Genomic DNA, 21,785 nt, shown 5'->3' with positions numbered 1-21,785 from the left:
ACAGAGGGAGGAGAAAGAGGAAGAGAAGTTGAGCTCTCTAGAGGGGTCTATCAAGATGAAAGCCACGGTGAGATGCGCTATGATGGACCACCCAGCTTTCCTAGGAGCAGAAGTGAGATTACTACTAGGACTTGGTAAGAGACATAGAAAATGATATTTCATTTTATTAAGACTAATTTGATAGTGTGGGTGAAATTATACCATCTAGATTGGCGAATAAAAAAATAATTAAATTAATTGATAATCTCCATATTGAGATGTAGTCTTAGGATATTGTGAGGCTTCATTCTACCTGCAGAAGAATCTAGACTCATAATCTAGCAAAGCATTAAATAATTGCTTTTATATATTTATATATATATATATATATATATATATATATATATATATATATACACACACACAGTATATATATTTATAGAACATTCTTCGCCAAGCTAAGTGATGGATTCCCACAGGAAAGACTTATTTCAAGTCCTTCCCATTTAAGATATGGTCTAGCAAAGATCCTAGATCCCTGTTATTTGTCTTAATATTCTTACCAAAGTTATATGTGTGAAAATAGTCCAGGATGGGGCGGAAGGATACAGTTGTCTCTTCTAGGTTATATCCTTGGATGGATTTGCCCATCTTGAAGTCATGTGATGTGCAGTTGGTTAGAGGGGGGCAGAATGTATTTAGCATTCTATATTGATGTCTAGGATTAGACATGCCCATCCTGATAGCATGAGGTTTTCTCTGAACAGAAGTAATATATATAACTTATGTTCATATTTTGATATCCTAACCTAATGATAGCTTGGTAATAATGTGACAAGTTATTTCCACTCACATGTATTGTTAAGCTTGTAATGCTTTTTATTAACGCTATATATATTCATTTGCATGTATCATTGTGTTTATTTTATTTACTTATATACGTGTCTAACCTTGTAACCAATAAACCTGTGTATTATTGTATAATGCAGAACTACATGTTTATCATTAACGTCATCTCACGTCAAAAGAACTTATTTATCTGAGGAAATAGTCGGCCTCAGATGTGAATTGTATCAATTAGGTTGTCTACAATTCACCAGCTCATGATTTTAAGAATTTATGACAAATTTTATAAATTAATTTTTTTTTATGGTTAATTATTTTTATGACCATAATTAATAATTCTTAATTGAATTATTACCCCCCCCCCCCACGACAATCTGTAGCGTGGTGCCATGAGGGACTCCCATGTAGTGTTACACATCCTCCTGTTCAATGCACTAAATTTTAAAGGATAACTGTCATATTTTTATTTATTTGCTACTTTATTAGAGCTAGGCATGTATACCTGAGTTAGTCTGTCAATGATTGCCAAAATATCTGTAATTACCTTATAATAACAGCTTTCATTAATGTCTCCTGTCTCTTTCCACTGCTCCCTTACAAGACCGTTGCTATGGCTTGTCTGTCTCCGGCTAGGGGCGCTCCTTCACACTGCATGCATGCATTAGGCTTCAGAGTGAGGAGGCGTGTCTCCCAGTAATCCAATCTGATTGGCTGGCAGGAAGCTGCTGGCTACAGCAAGTTTGTATGTTACCGGAGGGAATGCAGTTTTGGCCTCAGAGAACTGGCAGAGGAGCCATCTTGAGAAGATCCTTATAATGTAGGATTCAAAACAGCCGTAAGTAAGGGTGAAAACTCAAGGAAAACAGTGGTGAGTAAAAAAAAAATAACTAAAGATTGCTTTATGCATAATGCTGCTTCAGCAGTAACATATGCTAAGATAGATTTTTTGATGAAAATATGACAGTTATCCTTTAAGGAAACAAAAATGAGACACAAAGTTGTCCTTTTTATTCTCCGTTTTTAGTCTGAAGCCGCCATAGCTGCAAACTGCTCAATAAAGCTTCAACCCAAAAATTCAACCCGTCTCCCATAACGCCAGTATTGACACAGCAAACGTCATTACATGGCAGGCTATGACTAGCTAAACGCCAAGATATTTCAGCATAAACTTCATCGTCCTATCTGCATAAAAATCCTACAAAAACACCCCAGATGGTGCCAAGGGCAACAATCTCAGGTTTTCAGAGGTGAAAGACAATATGACTTGTAGAATGCGGGGTAAAGAAATGTAATGAAATAACAGGCCCAGTCGTTCCACAAATCTATGGGAATATTTCCTCACCTGTCACTAAATAATAAACTATTTCTCTGGCACGAGAGAGGGTGGGAGCGTGTCCTGGAACTGTGCATTCACCAGAAGGCTCTCAGAACACCACATGGCGGAGTTACAAATGTCTGACTTGTAAAAAAGAATATTTGGTCAAAAAATACAGAGGAAGCCAAATCTGAAATCTACCAAAGCTGTAAATCTGCAAGGTATGGAATGGTAAGAATGCTGTAAGGAACGATATTCTCGTTTTACTTTTTTACATGTTACTTGGCGTACGGTTTATTTTACAGGATGCTGTTTTTGTAAGTAACCTGTAACCTTACCGCACATCACCTGCTGCTATGGTTTAAGGCCGAACGGATCCTAATTATGGTGCCTATGAAAATACAGGAACCTGCGATGTCTTGCTATGGAAAGGGAAGAGTTAAAACAAGCCTCGCTTCTGCTCTTTAAAGGGGTTATGCCATGATTGATGTAAAAAATTAAAACCAGACATAGTATAGAACATGCCAATACCTTTCTAACAAAGCTAGAACCAACCCTGAACCTCACATGGATCCAAAGGTCTCCACATTCATTGCTCTAATTTATATCAAGCTGGCAGCTCACAGGGCGTGTACTTTCTGCTGCAGCTCAGGGGACATGTCCTTTCTGCTGCAGCTCTCTCCCTGTAACTGCCACAGCTTCTAACAGAACATATGGCTGGTGGCAGTTGAAAATTTAAATTGAGCACGTGCGACCAGCAAAGTGAGACGAACAAAAAAAATAAGAAAATGAAAAACAGCAGGTGGCGCTATACGAATACATCTTATTGAATAGCTCAGAGGCTATGTTAAATTTTTAATTACATGCAATTACAAAAATATTTAGATCCAGGTGCTGGTTTGAAAAATGTAGAATATCCTTTGTGACACAACTCCTTTAAAGGGGTTTTACCAAGTTTTAATCTCACCCCCTATCCAGAGAAACTGATTGATGGGGTCCAACCGTTGGGACCCCCAATGATTACAAGAACCGAGGTCCTGTGTACTCTTGTATAAATGAAGTGGTAGTTGAGCATCCGCGCTGCCACTACATTTATCTCTATGGGACTGCTGGAAACTGCTTAGCCCTGTACCTACCTCCAGCAGTCCTATGGAGATAAATGGAACAGCAGCGCACATGCTCCGCTCCATTTACAGGGGGACAACGGGACCCCAAGTTTCAAAATTCCCAGCGGTTGAACCTCCACCGATCAAACTATAATCTCCAATCCTGTGGACAGGCAATATGTTTTAAACTTGGCACAAACCCTTTAATGTCTGTAGTGCCTGTGATGTTTCAAAAAACGTTTGATGTCATAGCGACATACCAAAGGTTTTGATTGGTAACCGTCCGAGTGCTGAAACACCCACCGATCCCTAAAACGAGGAAAGAGAAGCACATATTGCACTCTCCTTAATGCAGGAGACAGTCCCATAGACGTTCTATTGAGTTTGACTTGCATCTTCTCCTCCAGAGAGTAGAGAGAGACAGTGTGCTCTGTGAGTGCTTCTCTCTCCTCGCTCTAGGGATCGGTGGAGGTCGCAGCACTCAGACTCCCACCAATCAAAACCTTAGATATGTCGCTATCATGTATAAAATGTTTTGTGAAACTCAGTGACCCTTTAAGTTAAAAGGCTTAGCCTATCCTGCACTTTGGTGGCATAGCGCTAGGATATGATACCATTGTCCCATAGGTGCAGGTCCCACCCCTGCAATCTGCAACTATCTCTAGAATGAGGCCCCCCAAAGCGAAGGAGTGCCCATCACGCATAAGTGCCATGCTCTCCATTCACTTCTATGGGAGTTCCGGATCTAATCCAACCGGCTATTAGGCTAGGCAACCCCTTTAATCCTGACTGTCCAGATTACATTCGGCCGAGATAGCCCTACGAGGCATTGGGCCTGGGGTAACAGTGAATTTCCTGGTGACAGACTCACTTTAAAGGAATTCTGCCGTGCTGATACAAGACATACACAATTTCTATATGGACTGACATACCGGTACTCTCTACAGAGGAGAGGATAAATGAGACGCTTGTAGGAGTCTTCTACAGAGCTTTGCAGGATTTTCATGAACTCAGGTCTTGCAAATTGCTTTGGTCTCCACCTTCAAAAACACACCGAAAGATGAACATTAATGATGGTTATTGGTAAGTGCTCTGAAGAGTACTGCACATTGCTAAAAGATCCTCCTAAAAAAAAAAGGCAAATGGGCACCTAGGTCTGCCATGCTTGGTGTCACCCAGCTTTAACAAAATGTATATAAACACATGTAATGCAAAAAACACTTAAAGAAGCACTCCAACAAAAATCTTTATTCTCTGGCCCATTAGAAAGGTACATTATGTAAACTGTAGAGAAGGTAAACTTATAACCGGTGACTATTTGTGAGTTATAACCTCTCTTCTGATCCTCAGCAGTGTCATGTGACCAACACTTTGTCTCTCCAACTGACACAGGACAGGAAGTCGTTTACTTCTCTGTTCATTCCTATGAGACTGATATTAAGGCTCCCGTAGGAATACATAGAGAAACCGGCTCCCTGTCCACACATAAGATGCTGTGTTATTTGTAAAGTCAGAGTGCTGTTCACATGACACAGCTGAGGATCAGAAGGGAGGTTATAACTCACAAATACAGTCACTGGTAAGAAAATTACCTTCACCACAGGTTACATTGCGTACCTTTCTAACAGGTCAGAGAAGAAAATAGAAAAAAATTGTGGGAGTGCTTCTTTAAAGGGATGGTTCACTGCATACTGACCTATGTGTGCAAGGACTGGAACTGTGTAAACTCCCATGGCGTGAGCTCCCTCTAGTGGCAGCTATAGCTGGACAGATTTTGAACATCTAAGGCTACTTTCACACTGGCGTTTTGGCTTTCCGTTTGTGAGATCCGTTTCCGGGCTCTCACAAGCGGTCCAAAACGGATCAGTTTGCATTCTAATGCATTCTGAATAGAAAAGGATCCGCTCAGAATGCATCAGTTTGCCTCAGTTCCGTCTTCATTCCGCTTTGGAGCGTTTTGGTGTCCGTCTGATGAAACTGAGCCAAACGGGCTGAGTCAATGGGGGCGGATCCGTTTTCACTGAAACAATCTGGCACAATAGAAAACGGATCCGTCCCCTATTGACTTTCAATGGTGTTCAAGACGGATCCGTCTTGGCTATGTTCTGAACGGATGCAGACGGTTGTATTATCTGAACGGGTCTGTCCATGACGGATCGGCACTGAACGCGAGTGTGAAAGTAGCCTAACTGTGAGACAAGGGTTTTGGAGCGTTGCATCATTAAAAAATGAGCTCCAATCTTGATACAGAATTATGAATCTACTGTATTTAGATTAAAGGGGGGGTTTACACCCACCGCAGCCAGTGACTGATCTCAGTGGTCACCCACCGCAGTCAGTGATCAGCTGAGCGTCCACTTCCTGTGTGTCAAAAAGGACTGAAAAGTAGAGATCAGCAGTGGAACGGGAAACTTTGTAGAAGGAGCGGCAGGGTTTGTAAACAGATTATAACATATTTTATTATATTACATCGTTTTGAGTTGGATTAACCCTTTAAAATATTGAATTTGTCACTTGAGGATCCATCACATGAACTGGACAGATTTTATGACAGTCTAGGCACCGTCTACCAATAATCTAACCCAGTTAAAATGTTAGATATGTAAATAGACAAAAAGACAGATAGCTATTAGATAAATACATAGATAAGTAGATAGATACTGTAGATAGATGATAGATAGATAATAGATAGATAATAGATAGATAGATATGAGATAGATAGATAGATAGATAGATAGATAGATAGATAGATAGATAGATAGATAGATAGATAAGTAGATAGATAAGTAGATAGATAGATAAGTAGATAGATACTGTAGATGATAGATAGATAGATAGATGGACGATATATAGATAATAGATAGATAGATAGATAGATAGATAGATAGATAGATATGAGATAGATAATAGATGATATAGATAGATAGATAGATAGATAGATAGATAGATAATAGATAGATAATAGATAGATATGAGATAGATAGATAGATAGATAGATAGATAGATAGATAGATAGATAGATAGATAGATAGATAGATAAGTAGATAGATACTGTAGATGATAGATAGATAGATGGACGATATATAGATAATAGATAGATAGATAGATAGATAGATAGATAGATAGATAGATATGAGATAGATAGATAGATAGATAGATAGATAGATAGATATGAGATAGATAATAGATGATATAGACAGATAGATAGATAGATGATAGATAGGAGATAGATAATAGATATATAGACAGATAGATGGAGTAGAAGATAAATAAATAGACAGATTTTCTATACACAAAAAGAAGTCAGACATCTGCGGAGAATTGTCTTCCCTCCGACCCTAACACATATGACATTGCCACAAAACACATGCAGCAAAATCAGTCAATCTCCTAAAACCCTGGCGATTCCAGCAGATAATATTAACGTAACCCGGGAGTAATCGGCTTGGACAGTGAAGAAGCAGCAGGAGCTGAAGAAAAGTAATTCTGGGAGAATGTATACAGACCTTTCATTCACACACCACCTACAGAACGCATCCTTCACCCTGTCAGGAACGGTGACCTTTGCTGTCAGGACTTTCAGATTTTCCCCACGGTTAATGGCCAGAATCTGAGCACAAACATAAATGGCAAAGACAGATGACACACAAATACCCAAAAGATAAACCTATGGAGTCAGTCTGTGACATTCTCAGGGAGCTCTCCTGGGTCACAGTCATATGGATAACAATGATATCAACATACGGAGAAGACAACATTATAATAATCTTATTAAAGAGCAGAATACAATATTACAATAACGGTAATAATCAGTATAAAAAAACCTGAATGAAATATGTATTTTCTATAAAAGTATTAGCAGTAATTAGTATCATAACAGGGACATTGCTAACACACCCGTCCACTCTCGGACATGTTTTGGCCGGCCACACCTTAACCCTGTACCCCTCAGCTGGGAATTACGGGCAAGTTTGCAAGATCCTTATTTCCAGCCTTAGATTCCGCAGAGAGAGAGACTTTGGAGAGATAGGGGAAAGGAGTACTACAACCCCCATACTTGCTGACATCCATACATCGCTATCTGGGAAGATTTACACTGTGAATTGTTTGGAACTGTGTTAGATCCCGTAGGATGTACTACAACCCCCATTCTGCTCAAACATCAGGGTGTGCCCAGAGGGAAGATAGGATGTATCACTGCCTTGCCCCCTGGAGATCATCGGTGTGAGGACTGCCACTTAGTGATGTCGCGAACATAAAATTTTCAGTTCGCGAACAGCGAACGAGAACTTCCGCAAATGTTCGCGAACTGGCGAACCGGGCGAACCGCCATAGACTTCAATAGACAGGCGAATTTTAAAACCCACAGGGACTCTTTCTGGCCACAATAGTGATGAGAAAGTTGTTTCAAGGGGTCTAACACCTGGACTGTGGCATGCCGGAGGGGGATCTATGGCAAAACTCCCATGGAAAATTACGTAGTGGACGCAGAGTCGGGTTTTAATCCATATAGGGCATAAATCAACTAACATTCCTAAATTGTTTGGAATAACGTGCTTTAAAACATCCAGTGTGTGTATACGATCAGGTATGATGTTGTATCGATCAGGTAGTGTAAGGGTTACGCCCGCATCACAGACATTGACAGACCAAACTCCCCTTTTAATGCACCGCAAACAGTTCATTTGGACAACCGCAAACTCCCCATTTGCACAAGGTTGGATACCAAGCTAGCCACGTCCCGGTGATGTCATTGAAGGTTTCTTCCTCCACCCAGCCACGTACAACACCAAGGGTCCCCGAAAGGTCAATTGAATTGATTTTTCGAACGGGGAGATGGTTAAAAAAACGCTGGCTCCCTCCCCTTTGTTTTTATCCACGGTGACTGCGTCTGCGCCGTGCAATTTACTGTCACACCCGATATGAGTGGTATTTTCTGTAGTACTATTCTCATCAGTTTAATCCCTCTAACGTCCCCGACTCCCCAATCTGGGGGCCATTTATTAAACAGATTTTTGGACGGGGAGATGGTTAAAAAAACGCTGGCTCCCTCCACTCTGTTTTAATCCACGGTGACTGCGTCTGCGCCGTGCAATTTACTGTCACACCCGATATGATAGGTATTTTCTGTAGTACTATTCTCATCAGTTTAATCCCTCTAACGTCCCCAATCTGGGTGCCATTTATTGAATAGATTTTTCGAACGGGGAGATGGTATCAGTGGTTGGCACTGGCAGTGGGCACACTACAGTCAGTGGAAGAGGGCCTGACACACACTGGCAGCAGGCAAGCAACTGAAATTACACTAAAGTGTAAAAATTAAATGCCTTATTTATCGGCAAGCTACTGTGCCACCCGGTATGAGTGGTTGGCACTGGCAGTGGGCACACTACAGTCAGTGGAAGAGGGCCTGACACACACTGGCAGCAGGCAAGCAACTGAATTTAGACTACTGTCTAAAAATTAAATGCCTTATTTATCGGCAAGCTACTGTGCCACCCGGTATCAGTGGTTGGCACTGGCAGTGGGCACACTACAGTCAGTGGAAGCGGGCCTGACACACACTGGCAGCAGGCAAGCAACTGAATTTAGACTACTGTCTAAAAATTAAATGCCTTATTTATCGGCAAGCTACTGTGCCACCCGGTATCAGTGGTTGGCACTGGCAGTGGGCACACTACAGTCAGTTGAAGTCGGCCTGACACACACTAGCAGCAGGCAAGCAGCTGAAATTACACTAAAGTGTAAAAATTAAATGCCTTTTTTATGCAAAGTCCTGTGCCAGCCGGTATGAGTGGTGGGCACTGGCAGTGGGCACACTACAGTCAGTGGAAGTCAGCCTGACACACACTGGCAGGCAACTAACCTTAGATTAAAGTGTAAAAATTAAGTGCCTATTTTTTAAGCAAAGTCCTGTGCCACTCGGTATGACAGGGGTGGGCACTGGCAGTGGGCACACTACAGTCAGTTGAAGTCGGCCTGACACACACTAGCAGCAGGCAAGCAGCTGAAATTACATTAAAGTGTAAAAATTAAATGCCTTTTTTAAGCAAAGTCCTGTGCCAGCCGGTATGAGTGGTGGGCACTGGCAGTGGGCACACTACAGTCAGTGGAAGTCAGCCTGACACACACTGGCAGGCAACTAACCTTAGATTAAAGTGTAAAAATTAAGTGCCTATTTTTTAAGCAAAGTCCTGTGCCACTCGGTATGACAGGGGTGGGCACTGGCAGTGGGCACACTACAGTCAGTTGAAGTCGGCCTGACACACACTAGCAGCAGGCAAGCAGCTGAAATTACATTAAAGTGTAAAAATTAAATGCCTTTTTTAAGCAAAGTCCTGTGCCAGCCGGTATGAGTGGTGGGCACTGGCAGTGGGCACACTACAGTCAGTGGAAGTCAGCCTGACACACACTGGCAGGCAACTAACCTTAGATTAAAGTGTAAAAATTAAGTGCCTATTTTTTAAGCAAAGTCCTGTGCCACTCGGGATGACAGGGGTGGGCACTGGCAGTGGGCACACTACAGTCAGTTGAAGTCGGCCTGACACACACTGGCAGGCAACTAACCTTAGATTAAAGTGTAAAAATGAAGTGCCTTTTTTTTAAGCAAAGTCCTGTGCCACACGGGATGACAGGGGTGGGCACTGGCAGTGGGCACACTACAGTCAGTTGAAGTCGGCCTGACACACACTAGCAGCAGGCAAGCAGCTGAAATTACACTAAAGTGTAAAAATTAAATGCCTTTTTTATGCAAAGTCCTGTGCCAGCCGGTATGAGTGGTGGGCACTGGCAGTGGGCACACTACAGTCAGTGGAAGTCAGCCTGACACACACTGGCAGGCAACTAACCTTAGATTAAAGTGTAAAAATTAAGTGCCTTTTTTTAAGCAAAGTCCTGTGCCACACGGAATGACAGGGGTGAGCACTGGCAGTGGGCACACTACAGTCTGTGGGCCTGCAGCTCCTCACACACAGGCAGGCCAGGCAACTGCAATATGTATATAAAGGAAAAAAAAAAAGCAGACTAATGTTGCAGCCCTAAAAAGGGCTTTTTGGGGTGCTGTCAGGACGCTGTCCTTACAGCAGAGATCAGATGAGTCTTTCAGGACTGGAGTGGACACTGAATTCACTAGCCTAGCTATCGATTTCCCAATTAAATCAGCAGCAGTTACAGTCTCCCTCCTCTCACTAAGACTGCAGCTTCAGAATGAATCTAAAATGGATGCTGTGCAGGAGGTGGGAGGGTCTGGGAGGGAGGGTATGCTGCTGATTGGCTGGAATGTGTCTGCTGACTGTGAGGTACAGGGTCAAAGTTTGCTCAATGATGATGTATAGGGGGCGGACCGAACATCGCATGTGTTCGCCCGGCAGAGGCGAACGCGAACAAGCTATGTTCGCCGGGAACTGTTCGCCGTCGGATAGTTCGGGCCATCTCTACTGCCACTGTCATTTATGGGAATGACTCTTGCCACCAGAGCAACTACTACTCAAATCCTCCGCTCCTCTTGGAGCTGCGGCACAAAAAAGTGATTGTAGAGATTGACAATCAAACAGGCTAAATGAAGGGCGGAATGAAAACGCTATACGAAAAAGCCATGTAATAGAAAGATGACGCTCCAGATACCATGTGCTGTACCTGAAGTGGTTTTTCACTTTAGTCTGAATGTGGTCAGGCACAATGCCTATAAAGCTCGCTCATTTTGAAAAAAAACATTTAAAAAAAAACTTTTTGAAATTTTTTTTTTTTTTTTTTTATGGAATAGAAAATGAGATTTTCGACAAAAAGTCCCTGTGGATCCATCTATTTCTGCACAATGGCATTGCGTGCTGCCAGGGAGATCTTATGAAGCAATTTCTGGGCCCGGGATGGTATTGTTTAGGATCTACCCAAAAGAACAAAGGCCAAAGGGCATTGAAGGGATCCGTGTCGGTCTTACACAGTCCGGGGGGGTAACAAGCAGAGGCCATTGATATCAGATCGGAGGGGGTCTGACACCTCGCACCGCCAATGATTAGTTCTTCCAAAGTGGCTCCAGGACACCAGAACTCCACAGCTCCCCCCATTGCGCAGTGGACAGAGCTGGTCACTGCAGCTAAAGTGAGAGCAGCGCTGCAGTAACCAGCACCATCCACCGGAGCTGTGCACTTCTGCCGACGGAGCTACTTTGGAATTGATCGGCGGGGGTGCGAGGTGTCAGACCCCCTCCGATCTGATATTGGTGGTTCATTCTGAGGATAGGCCACCAGTATACAAATCCTGGACGACCCCTTTAAATGATGGACGTAATGTAACTTCTGGATTTGCCCTATTTTTTTAGCTAATTTATTTGTGTTTTCCTCTCTATTTGCTTATGGTCTTATACAAAGAAGTCTCTGTAAGAAAAACACACACTTTACTGGAGAGAGAATATTGGTGGCGACATTTACTTACGAAAACAGATTTCTATAAATGAGGAGCGGATTGGTTTTGGCCGCCATCATAAATGAATGTGAGGTAATCAGGGCTCTCGCACGTTCCCATCAATGAGATTTCTGACCAATTAGGGATAACATCTATAAACGGCCTGAAGTGAAAAGGTTCCTGTACGCGGCGGGCGTGAAATATGGAAGAAGAAAACCCCTGGCTGAAGCAAGGCCCTTACCGAGGCTTAACGCTGCGGCCGGGAGAACACGGAACATTTATCATCAGGTTTAAGAGCTCCTTCATTTAGAAATGTTCTGTGTCCACAAGGGGAAGAGAAAAGGGACACGTTCACAGGGAGGGAAATGTAGCACATGAAGAACAAACACTACCTGCCGGTGGATGGACAGACAGATAGATAATTATGTGTTATCACTTATTATGAACATATTGTTTATTAAAAAATCTGATTTAAAAAAAATACATTTCAGATCAAAAAAAGGAATCTGTCACCAGTGACCTCCCTATCTAACTGTCTGCGTAGACACATAGCTGTGGTTTAACTGACTAAAAGACTGGTTTTCTTTTCTGAATATACGGCTCCGTTCCTGAGTTATGATACATTTTCTATGTATGCAAATTTGGCCTTGGTGCAATGGGGGCGTCACTATTGCTCTCGTTGCACCCAACCTCAACTCCTTTCTCTGACCCACCCCTCCCTTGCTGCTTTGATTGACAGGGCCAAGCAGTGGCAAAGAAGCCAGGGTGGGACTGGCCACAGAAAGGAGTGGAGCTTAGGTGCAACGAGAGCAATGGTGACCCCCGCATTGCACCAAGGGCAAAATGAAAACAGCGTTTCATCAGGTGAACCACATCTATGTGTCTAATGTGTGTAATAATCAATCATCTACTGATCCATCTAGTTATGTATCTCCTATCCATCAATCATTTACTCACCTACCTCTCTGTCTATCTATACATCCATCCATTTAAAGGGGTTAACCAACACCTATAATGACACCCCAATGCCCGCGTCACTCCTGTTGCTTGGATCAAAACATCCAGCAATGGGGGAGGGGGGTGACCAGCCAATAGCAGACCGCGACGAGAACGAGCCTCCCTAGCATCATGGGTGACGCTAAGGAGGCCCTTGGCGGTCTGCTATTAGCTGCCGCCCCCCCCATCACCGGATGTTTTGATCCAAGCGACAGGGAGATGCAGCGGCCGTATGGCATCAGAAGCCACGCGGGTGTCGGGGAGCGGGGTAAAGATAATCTATATGAGGTCCCCGGACATTGGGGGGGGGGGGGGTCATTATAGTGGTCAGATAACCCATTTAACTATCTATCCACCGATCCATTGCTCTATCTGCCCTTCCTATCTTTTATCTATCTATCTCATATCTATCCATCTATCATCTACTCACCTACCTGTCTGTCTATCCTCTATCCATCTATCTACCTACCCTCCAATCCATCCATCTATCTACCAATTCATCTATCTATCCACTGATCCATCTATCTATCTCATATCTATCTATCTACTCACCTATCAATCTATATCTATCCACCGATCCATTGATCCATCTATCTACCTACCTATCCATCTATCTAACTTTCTACCTATCTCATATCTATCTATCTATTTATCTATCTACTCACCTATCAATCTATATCTATCTATCCACCTACTTATCTATCTAAATAAAAGGCTCCATTAACTTTCCCTAAATTCTCACTTGGTTTAAAATACCCGTTAATGATTGAGAACAGACCTGTGGAGGTGATTACAGCCCCAGCTATGAGAAGAAGCACCGAGCTCTCGCTCTCTGGCGGGCCCTGCTGGTGACGCTGCGGCGGTGCACATAGGCCCAGAGCACTGTCACGCTCCACCATGCTCTGTCAATCAAGATGTTTAATTCAATCACTGGCGAACTCAGACATGTCACATATGTTAAATGCAACATTTTAAACCTCCTCGGGACATAGTAACAATTTATATTCCTCAACTTTACAGTGCGAGTGACAGACTAAGCCTGACATATCACTAAACAAGAAAGTTAGTAAGAAAAATCTCTTCTGAAATTCTACAGAGCGTGCGACCAGCATTTCCAGGCCCAACGTTTTCAGGGAAAGACTAGAAATGTGATATGTACATCTGGAGTATTCCTATATAGCGGTGTGTGTATAAATACGGTATGCGCATATACATTACATACATGGAAATGGTTATATGGACATGGAAATGGTTAATAAAATTATTTACATGCAAAAAAGGCTGCATAGTTTGTATTATTTCTTAGTCTTTGTATTATTTCTGGGGGGGTTTTATTATACTTTTTATATAACGTTTATTTCATTTTACAGATAGGCAGAGCTTGTTAGGCAGGATATCCAAGGTCCAGGGTAGATACAAAAAAAAGGTGCAGAGGTACAGTAACATCCAATCAGAGGTGAACAAACAGCATCCTCTCAGTCCTATCAAAGGACATAGATAGATAGATAGATAGATAGATAGATAGATAGATAGATAGATAGATAGATAGATAGATAGATAGATAGATAGATAGACAGCGCACCACTTCAGGTCAGACTATGCCAAGTGGTGAGGATACATAGCAAAACAAGGCTATAAAACATCCACAGCAGTAAAAATTTACAGTGAGTATTTTCCTGCTACATAAAAAACATTTTTCGACTCCAGATACAATATGTTTCATCTTGTCTAAACAATTTAAAAACATAAAAAAGGGCATAAACATGCTGCAGACATTGATGTGAAAATAACTGACATTAATAGGACATAGAAAAAGCACTAACAGAAAAAACCTACTACACAACTATAAGATAGCTCTGGTCTCTGGATAAATCAATTAAAATATTTTTAGTTTTTTTTGTACAGTAATGATTTTTTTGCAGTGTATGTAAAAGATCCACAATTAGAATCTAAACCGCTTTGCTCCTTAAAATTAAATCTAATCAGAATTTCTAATACTGAGGTCATGTCTGAGGTGAGCAGTCTGAGAAAAACAGCTCCTTACTATAAGCTAATACCGCAAACTAATGAGTCAATACTATTAACACCTGCACATTAAATGTATTTCAGTTGGCAGCGTTCCCAGACAAAAAGGTGAAATGTAATATAGCGAGGTCGAGAGAGAAAAAAGGCGCTCTGAAGGGTAATTAGAAAGCTCTCTTTTGTGCCGCTCTCAGACTAAAATGTTTGCCACTGCAACCAAACCTAATGCTTTAAGCCAAGCAACTTGGCACCTACTTGAAAGATGATGGGTCTTGACACCAGAAACACTTGACTATGCCAGCGAGGAGAGAAGCGAGGACAGGGAGGGCGACCGGGTATTAAGACAGGGTCAGATATAAAGCACAAGGAATTCAGAGTCCATTTCAATGTCTGGAAGAGACAGCCGCTATGTCCCAAAGGTCTCATCTGTCAATGTTATAGAGGCGGCTGCAATTTAACCCTTCCTTTTAATGTCTGGACATCCTGGCATAAATGAAGGTTTGTGTCTGTCAGTGCCTTGAAAAAGTATTCATACCCTTTGAACGTTTCCAATTTTTTTTCACGTTACACCCATAACCTTAAATATATTTTATTGGGATTTTATGTGACAGACCAAAGTAGTATGTGTGAAGAGAAAAGAAAATAATAGATGGTTTTTAAACCCTTTAATAAATAAAAATCAGAAAAATGTGGCGTGCATTTGTACTCAGCCCCCTGTACTCTGATACCCCTAAATAAAACCTAGTGTGACCAAGTGCCTTCAGAAGTCACCAAATTAGTAAACAGAGTCCACCTGTGTGTAATGTACAGTATAACTACAGCAGTTCTGTGAAGGCCTCAGAGGTTTATTAGAGAACATTAGTGATCACACAGCATCAGGAAAACCAAGGAACACACCAGACAGGTCAGGGATAAAGATGTGGAAAAGAGTAAAGCAGGGTTAGGTTATAAAAAAAAAAAATATGCCAAGCTCTGAACATCTTATGGAGCACTGTTCAATTCATCATCAGAAAATGGAAGGAGTACGGCACAACTGCAAACCTACCAAAACATGGCCGTCCATCTAAACCGACTGCCCAAGCAAGGAGAGCACTAATGAGAGAAGCAGCCAAGAGCCCCATGGTCACCCTGGAGGAGCTGCAGAGATCCACAGCTCAGGTGGGAGAATCTGTCCACAGGACAACTATTATTTGTGTACTCCACAAATCTGGCCTTTATGGAAGCGTGGCAAGAAGAAAGACATTTTTGAAAGTAAGCTATAAGATTTCTCGTTTGCAGTTTTCCACAAGCCATGCAGGGGACACAGCAAACACGTGGAAGAAGGTGCTCTGGTCAGATGAGACCAAAGTTGAACTTTTTGGCCTGAATGCAAAACTAAAACTGCACATCACCCTAAACACACCATCCCCTATCATGCTGCGGGGATGCTTTTCTTCAGCAGGGGCAGGGAAGCTGGTCAGAGTTGATGGGAAGATGGATGGAGCTAAATACAGAGCATCCTGGAGGAAAACCTGGTAGAGGCTGCAAAAGACTTGAGACTGAGGCGGAGGTTCACCTTCCAGCAGGATAAGGACCTTAAATATACAGCCAGAGCTACAATGGAATGGTTTAGATCAAGGTATAATCATGTGTTAGACTGGCCCAGTCAAAATCGAGACCTAAATCCCATTGAGAATCTGTGGCAAGACTTGAAAATTGCTGTTCACAGACGCTCTCCATCCAATCTGACTGAGCGTGAGCTATTTCGCAAAGAATGGGCAAAAGTTTTAGCCTCTAGATGTGCAAAGCTGGTGGGAGACCTACCCCAAAAGACTTGCAGCTGTAACTGCAGAGAAAGGTGGTCCTACAAAGTACTGAATCATGGGGGGCTGAATACAAATGCACGCCACACTATCCAGATTTTTATTTATTACAAATTTTGAAAACCATGTATCATTTTCTTCACTTCAGACATGCTCGCTACTTTGTGTTGGTCGATCACATAAAATCCCAATAAAATACATTTAAGTTTGTGGGTGTAAGGTGAAAAAATGTGAAAAAGTGCAAGGGTTATGAATGCTTTTTCAAGGCACTGTACATCACAGGGGTCCTTGCAAGATTCACACTGTGAAGTTTAACATGTAGGTTATTAAAAACAGGTGCACATCAACACATATGTGAAATCGGTGCATTTCCACCATGTAACCTAATCCCTCTGGTTGGTTGCCATCTTGTATGTAGCACTTCCTGTTGCTATATCCAACCAAACCCATGATGCACTTCTCCTTTCTCTGCCATAGATCCAGCATCTCCCCTAGCAACCCTCAGCTACTTTATAGCTCCTCCCACCCAGTTAGTTACATAGACACTCCCCTATCACTGCCCCCTGGAAGTGACATCACAGGAAATAAGAAAGAGCTGCATGGACATAGTCATGTGACCACAGCCCAGAAAAGGAGATAGAGGCAATAAAGGTAACAGAAATACATTACAAAATGACAGCGACCTTTATACATTTTTAAAGGATGTTGATGCAAACTGCAAAACTTCTTTAACCCCTTAAGGACCCATGACGTACCGTACATGTACGTCATCTCTAGCCGTGACTTAAGGACCAGAGAAGTACATGTATGTCATGGTGATCGGGCGGGAGCAGGAACTGCGCCCGCCCGATCAGCAGCAGGGGTCCGACAGTCACTGATAGCCGGACCCCTGCTGCATGCGCCAGCATCAGTGAAATCACCGATGCCGGCGCATTAACCCCTGCACAGCCGCGGTCAGCGCTGATCGCGGCACGTGTGATGTCCGTGCAGGGAGAAAGCAGCCATCGGATCCCCGCGCTGCTGTGACGTGGACCCGATGGCAGGGAAGGCAGCCCGATGCCTTCCTTAGGCATTGTGGCTGCCTTCCGTGACAGCCTGTGAGATCCAGCCCCTTGGATCTCACAGGAAGCAGGCTGCAAGTGTATTACATTCAGTAATACACTTACAGCCAATGCATCACAATACAGAAGTATTGTCATGCATTGTAAAGAGGATCAGACCCCCAGAAGTTGAGGTCCCAGAGTGGGACAAAATAAAAAAGTGAAAAAAAAAAGTGAAAAAAATTAAGTTTTCAAAAATAAATGAAAAGTTTCAAGTAAAAAAAGAAAAGTAGACATATTAGGTATCGCTGCGTCTGTATCGACCGGCGCTATAAAAATATCACATGACCTAATCCCTCAGATGAACACCGTAAAAAATGTAAAATAAAAACTGTGCAAATAAACCATTTGTTTGTCACCTTACATCACTAAAAGTGCAACACCAAGCGATCAAAAAGGCGTATACCCCCCAAAATAGTACCAATCTAGCAGTCACCTCATTCCGCAAAAAATGAGCCCCTGCCTAAGACAATCGGCCAAAAAAAATTAATAAATATGGTTCGGAATATGGAGACACTAAAACATAATTTTTTTGGTTTAAAAAATGCTGTTATTGTGTAAAACTTAAGCAAATAAAAAAAAGTATAAGTATTAGGTTGCCGTGTTCGTAACAACCTGCTCTATAAAAATACCACATGACCTAACCCCTCAGATGAACACCGTAAAAAAATAAAAACAGTGTCAAAAAAGCCATTTTTTTGACACCTTACTTTACAAAAAGTGTAATAGCAAGCAATCAAAAAGTCATACGCACCCCAAAATACTGCCAATCAAACCGTCATCTCATCCCGCAAAAATGATACCCTACCTAAGACAATCGCCCAAAAACGAAACACTAAAACATGATTTTTTTTTGTTTCAAAAATGATATTATTGTGCAAAACTTACATAAATAAAAATAAGTAGACATATTAGGTATCGCCGGGTCCGTAATAACCTGCTCTATAAAAATATCACATGACCTAACCCCTCAGAAGAACACCGTAAAAAAAAAAAAAACACGGTGTCGAAAAAGCCATTTTTTGTCACCTTACATCACAAAAAGTGTAATAGCAAGCGATCAAAAAGTCATATGCACCCTATAATAGTACCAATTAAACCGTCATCTCAGCCCCTAAACAAGACAGTCGCCCAAAAAAAAAAAAAAATTCAGAATGTGGAGACACAAAAAAACATTTATTTTCAAAAATACTTTATTGTGTAAAACTGAAACAAACAACCAAACATATTTGGTATTGTCGCGTCCGTAACAACCTGCTCTATAAAAATACCACATGATCCAACCTGTCAGATGAATGTAGTAAAAAACAAAAAATAAAAATGGTGCCAAAACAGCTATTTTATCTTGCCTTACAAAAAGTGTAATATAGAGCAACCAAAAATCATATGTATCCTAAAATAGTACCAACAAAACTGCTACCTTATCACGTAGTTTTCAAAATGGGGTCACTTTTTTGGAGTTTCTACTCTAGGGGTGTATCAGGGGGGCCTCAAATGGGACATGGTGTCAAAAAACCAGTCCAGCAAAATCTGCCTTTCAAAAACCATATGGCGTTCCTTTCCTTCTATGCAATGCTGTCTGCCCGTACAGCAGTTTACGACCACATATGGGGTGTTTCTGTAAACTACAGAATCAGGGCAATAAATATTGAGTTTTGTTTGGCTGTTAACCCTTTTTTTGTAACTGGAAAAAATTGATTTAAATGGAAAATCTGCCAAAATCTGCCATTAATTCTTGTGGAACACCTAAAGGGTAAACAAAGTTAGTAAAATCAGTTTTGAATACCTTGAGGGGTGTAGTTTCTAAAATGGGGTCGTTTTGGGGTGGTTTCTATTATGTAAGCCTTACAAAGTGACTTTAGACCTGAACTGGTCCTTAAAAAGTGGGTTTTGAAAATTTGGAAAACCTTTTAACGTCCCCAAAAAATAAAATGGCATTCACAAAATGATCCAAACATGAAGTAGACATATGGGAAATGTAAAGTAATAACTATTTTTGGAGGTATTACTATCTATTATAAAAGTAGAGAAATAGAAATTTTTCAAATTTTTGGTAAATTTGGTATTTCTTTTATAAATAAAAAAAAATAATTTTGACTCAATTTTACCACTGTGATGAAGTACAATATGTGACGAGAAAGTAAAAGCGTTTTAAAGTTATCACCACATAAAGTGACACATGTCAGATTTGCAAAAAATGGCCTGGTCCTTAAAGGGGTTGTCTCATCATGGACAATGGGTGCATATCGCTAGGATATGTCCCCATTGTCTTATAGGTGCGGGTCCCACCGCTGGGACCCGCACCTACAGGGAGTGCAGAATTATTAGGCAAGTTGTATTTTTGAGGATTAATTTTATTATTGAACAACAATTATGTTCTCAATGAACCCAAAAAACTCATTAATATCAAAGCTGAATATTTTTGGAAGTAGTTTTTAGTTTGTTTTTAGTTTTAGCTATTTTAGGGGGATATCTGTGTGTGCAGGTGACTATTACTGTGCATAATTATTAGGCAACTTAACAAAAAACAAATATATACCCATTTCAATTATTTATTTTTACCAGTGAAACCAATATAACATCTCAACATTCACAAATATACATTTCTGACATTCAAAAACAAAACAAAAACAAATCAGTGACCAATATAGCCACCTTTCTTTGCAAGGACACTCAAAAGCCTGCCATCCATGGATTCTGTCAGTGTTTTGATCTGTTCACCATCAACATTGCGTGCAGCAGCAACCACAGCCTCCCAGACACTGTTCAGAGAGGTGTACTGTTTTCCCTCCTTGTAAATCTCACATTTGATGATGGACCACAGGTTCTCAATGGGGTTCAGATCAGGTGAACAAGGAGGCCATGTCATTAGATTTTCTTCTTTTATACCCTTTCTTGCCAGCCACGCTGTGGAGTACTTGGACGCGTGTGATGGAGCATTGTCCTGCATGAAAATCATGTTTTTCTTGAAGGATGCAGACTTCTTCCTGTACCACTGCTTGAAGAAGGTGTCTTCCAGAAACTGGCAGTAGGACTGGGAGTTGAGCTTGACTCCATCCTCAACCCGAAAAGGCCCCACAAGCTCATCTTTGATGATACCAGCCCAAACCAGTACTCCACCTCCACCTTGCTGGCGTCTGAGTCGGACTGGAGCTCTCTGCCCTTTACCAATCCAGCCACGGGCCCATCCATCTGGCCCATCAAGACTCTCATTTCATCAGTCCATAAAACCTTAGAAAAATCAGTCTTGAGATATTTCTTGGCCCAGTCTTGACGTTTCAGCTTGTGTGTCTTGTTCAGTGGTGGTCGTCTTTCAGCCTTTCTTACCTTGGCCATGTCTCTGAGTATTGCACACCTTGTGCTTTTGGGCACTCCAGTGATGTTGCAGCTCTGAAATATGGCCAAACTGGTGGCAAGTGGCATCTTGGCAGCTGCACGCTTGACTTTTCTCAGTTCATAGGCAGTTATTTTGCGCCTTGGTTTTTCCACACGCTTCTTGCGACCCTGTTGACTATTTTGAATGAAACGCTTGATGTTCGATGATCACGCTTCAGAAGCTTTGCAATTTGAAGAGTGCTGCATCCCTCTGCAAGATATCTCACTATTTTTGACTTTTCTGAGCCTGTCAAGTCCTTCTTTTTACCCATTTTGCCAAAGGAAAGGAAGTTGCCTAATAATTATGCACACCTGATATAGGGTGTTGATGTCATTAGACCACACCCCTTCTCATTACAGAGATGCACATCACCTAATATGCTTAATTGGTAGTAGGCTTTCGAGCCTATACAGCTTGGAGTAAGACAACATGCATAAAGAGGATGATGTGGTCAAAATACTCATTTGCCTAATAATTCTGCACTCCCTGTATATCGAGAACGGGGCCCCGCAAGTGAAGGAGGGCGCACTGTGCATGCGCAGCCGCCCTCCATTCATTTTCTACGGGCCGGCGAAAATAGCCAAGCGCTGTCTCGGCTATTTCCGTCAGCCCCATAGAAATGAATGGGAGTGGGGGCCACGCATGCACGGTACGCTCCCATTCACTTCTATGGGAAGCCGGCTTGGTGGTGCCCGGACCGGAGTCCTCCAGCCACCACCTTGCGGGGCTCCGTTCTCGATATAGGTGCGTGTTCCAGCAATATGCCCCCATTGTCCATGATGAGACAACCCCTTTAAGGTGAAATATGGCAGGGTCCTTAAGGGGTTAATCCCCCTTTGTACT

The 21,785-nt window shown here is 42.0% G+C and overlaps 1 protein-coding gene across 2 annotated transcripts in view; it reads right to left on the bottom strand.

Annotated features, from left to right (window-relative positions):
* The window catches only part of SRBD1 (S1 RNA binding domain 1), a 222,802-nt gene that overhangs the window by 166,270 nt on the left and 34,747 nt on the right, over window positions 1–21,785 (bottom strand). For both annotated transcript variants that reach the window (XM_040430325.1, XM_040430326.1), the window contains exons 11-12: window positions 6,753–6,856; window positions 4,179–4,286 (exon numbers count right to left, since the gene is read on the bottom strand). In XM_040430325.1, coding sequence (XP_040286259.1) covers window positions 4,179–4,286; window positions 6,753–6,856 — 212 coding nt within the window. The remainder of the gene's footprint in view (window positions 1–4,178; window positions 4,287–6,752; window positions 6,857–21,785) is intronic.

Source organism: Bufo bufo, chromosome 4 (assembly GCF_905171765.1).
Source record: "Bufo bufo chromosome 4, aBufBuf1.1, whole genome shotgun sequence".
Lineage (NCBI taxonomy): Eukaryota > Metazoa > Chordata > Amphibia > Anura > Bufonidae > Bufo > Bufo bufo.
The sequence above is the reverse complement of the archived record's forward strand: the minus strand, read 5'-3'. Positions and strand labels throughout refer to the sequence as shown.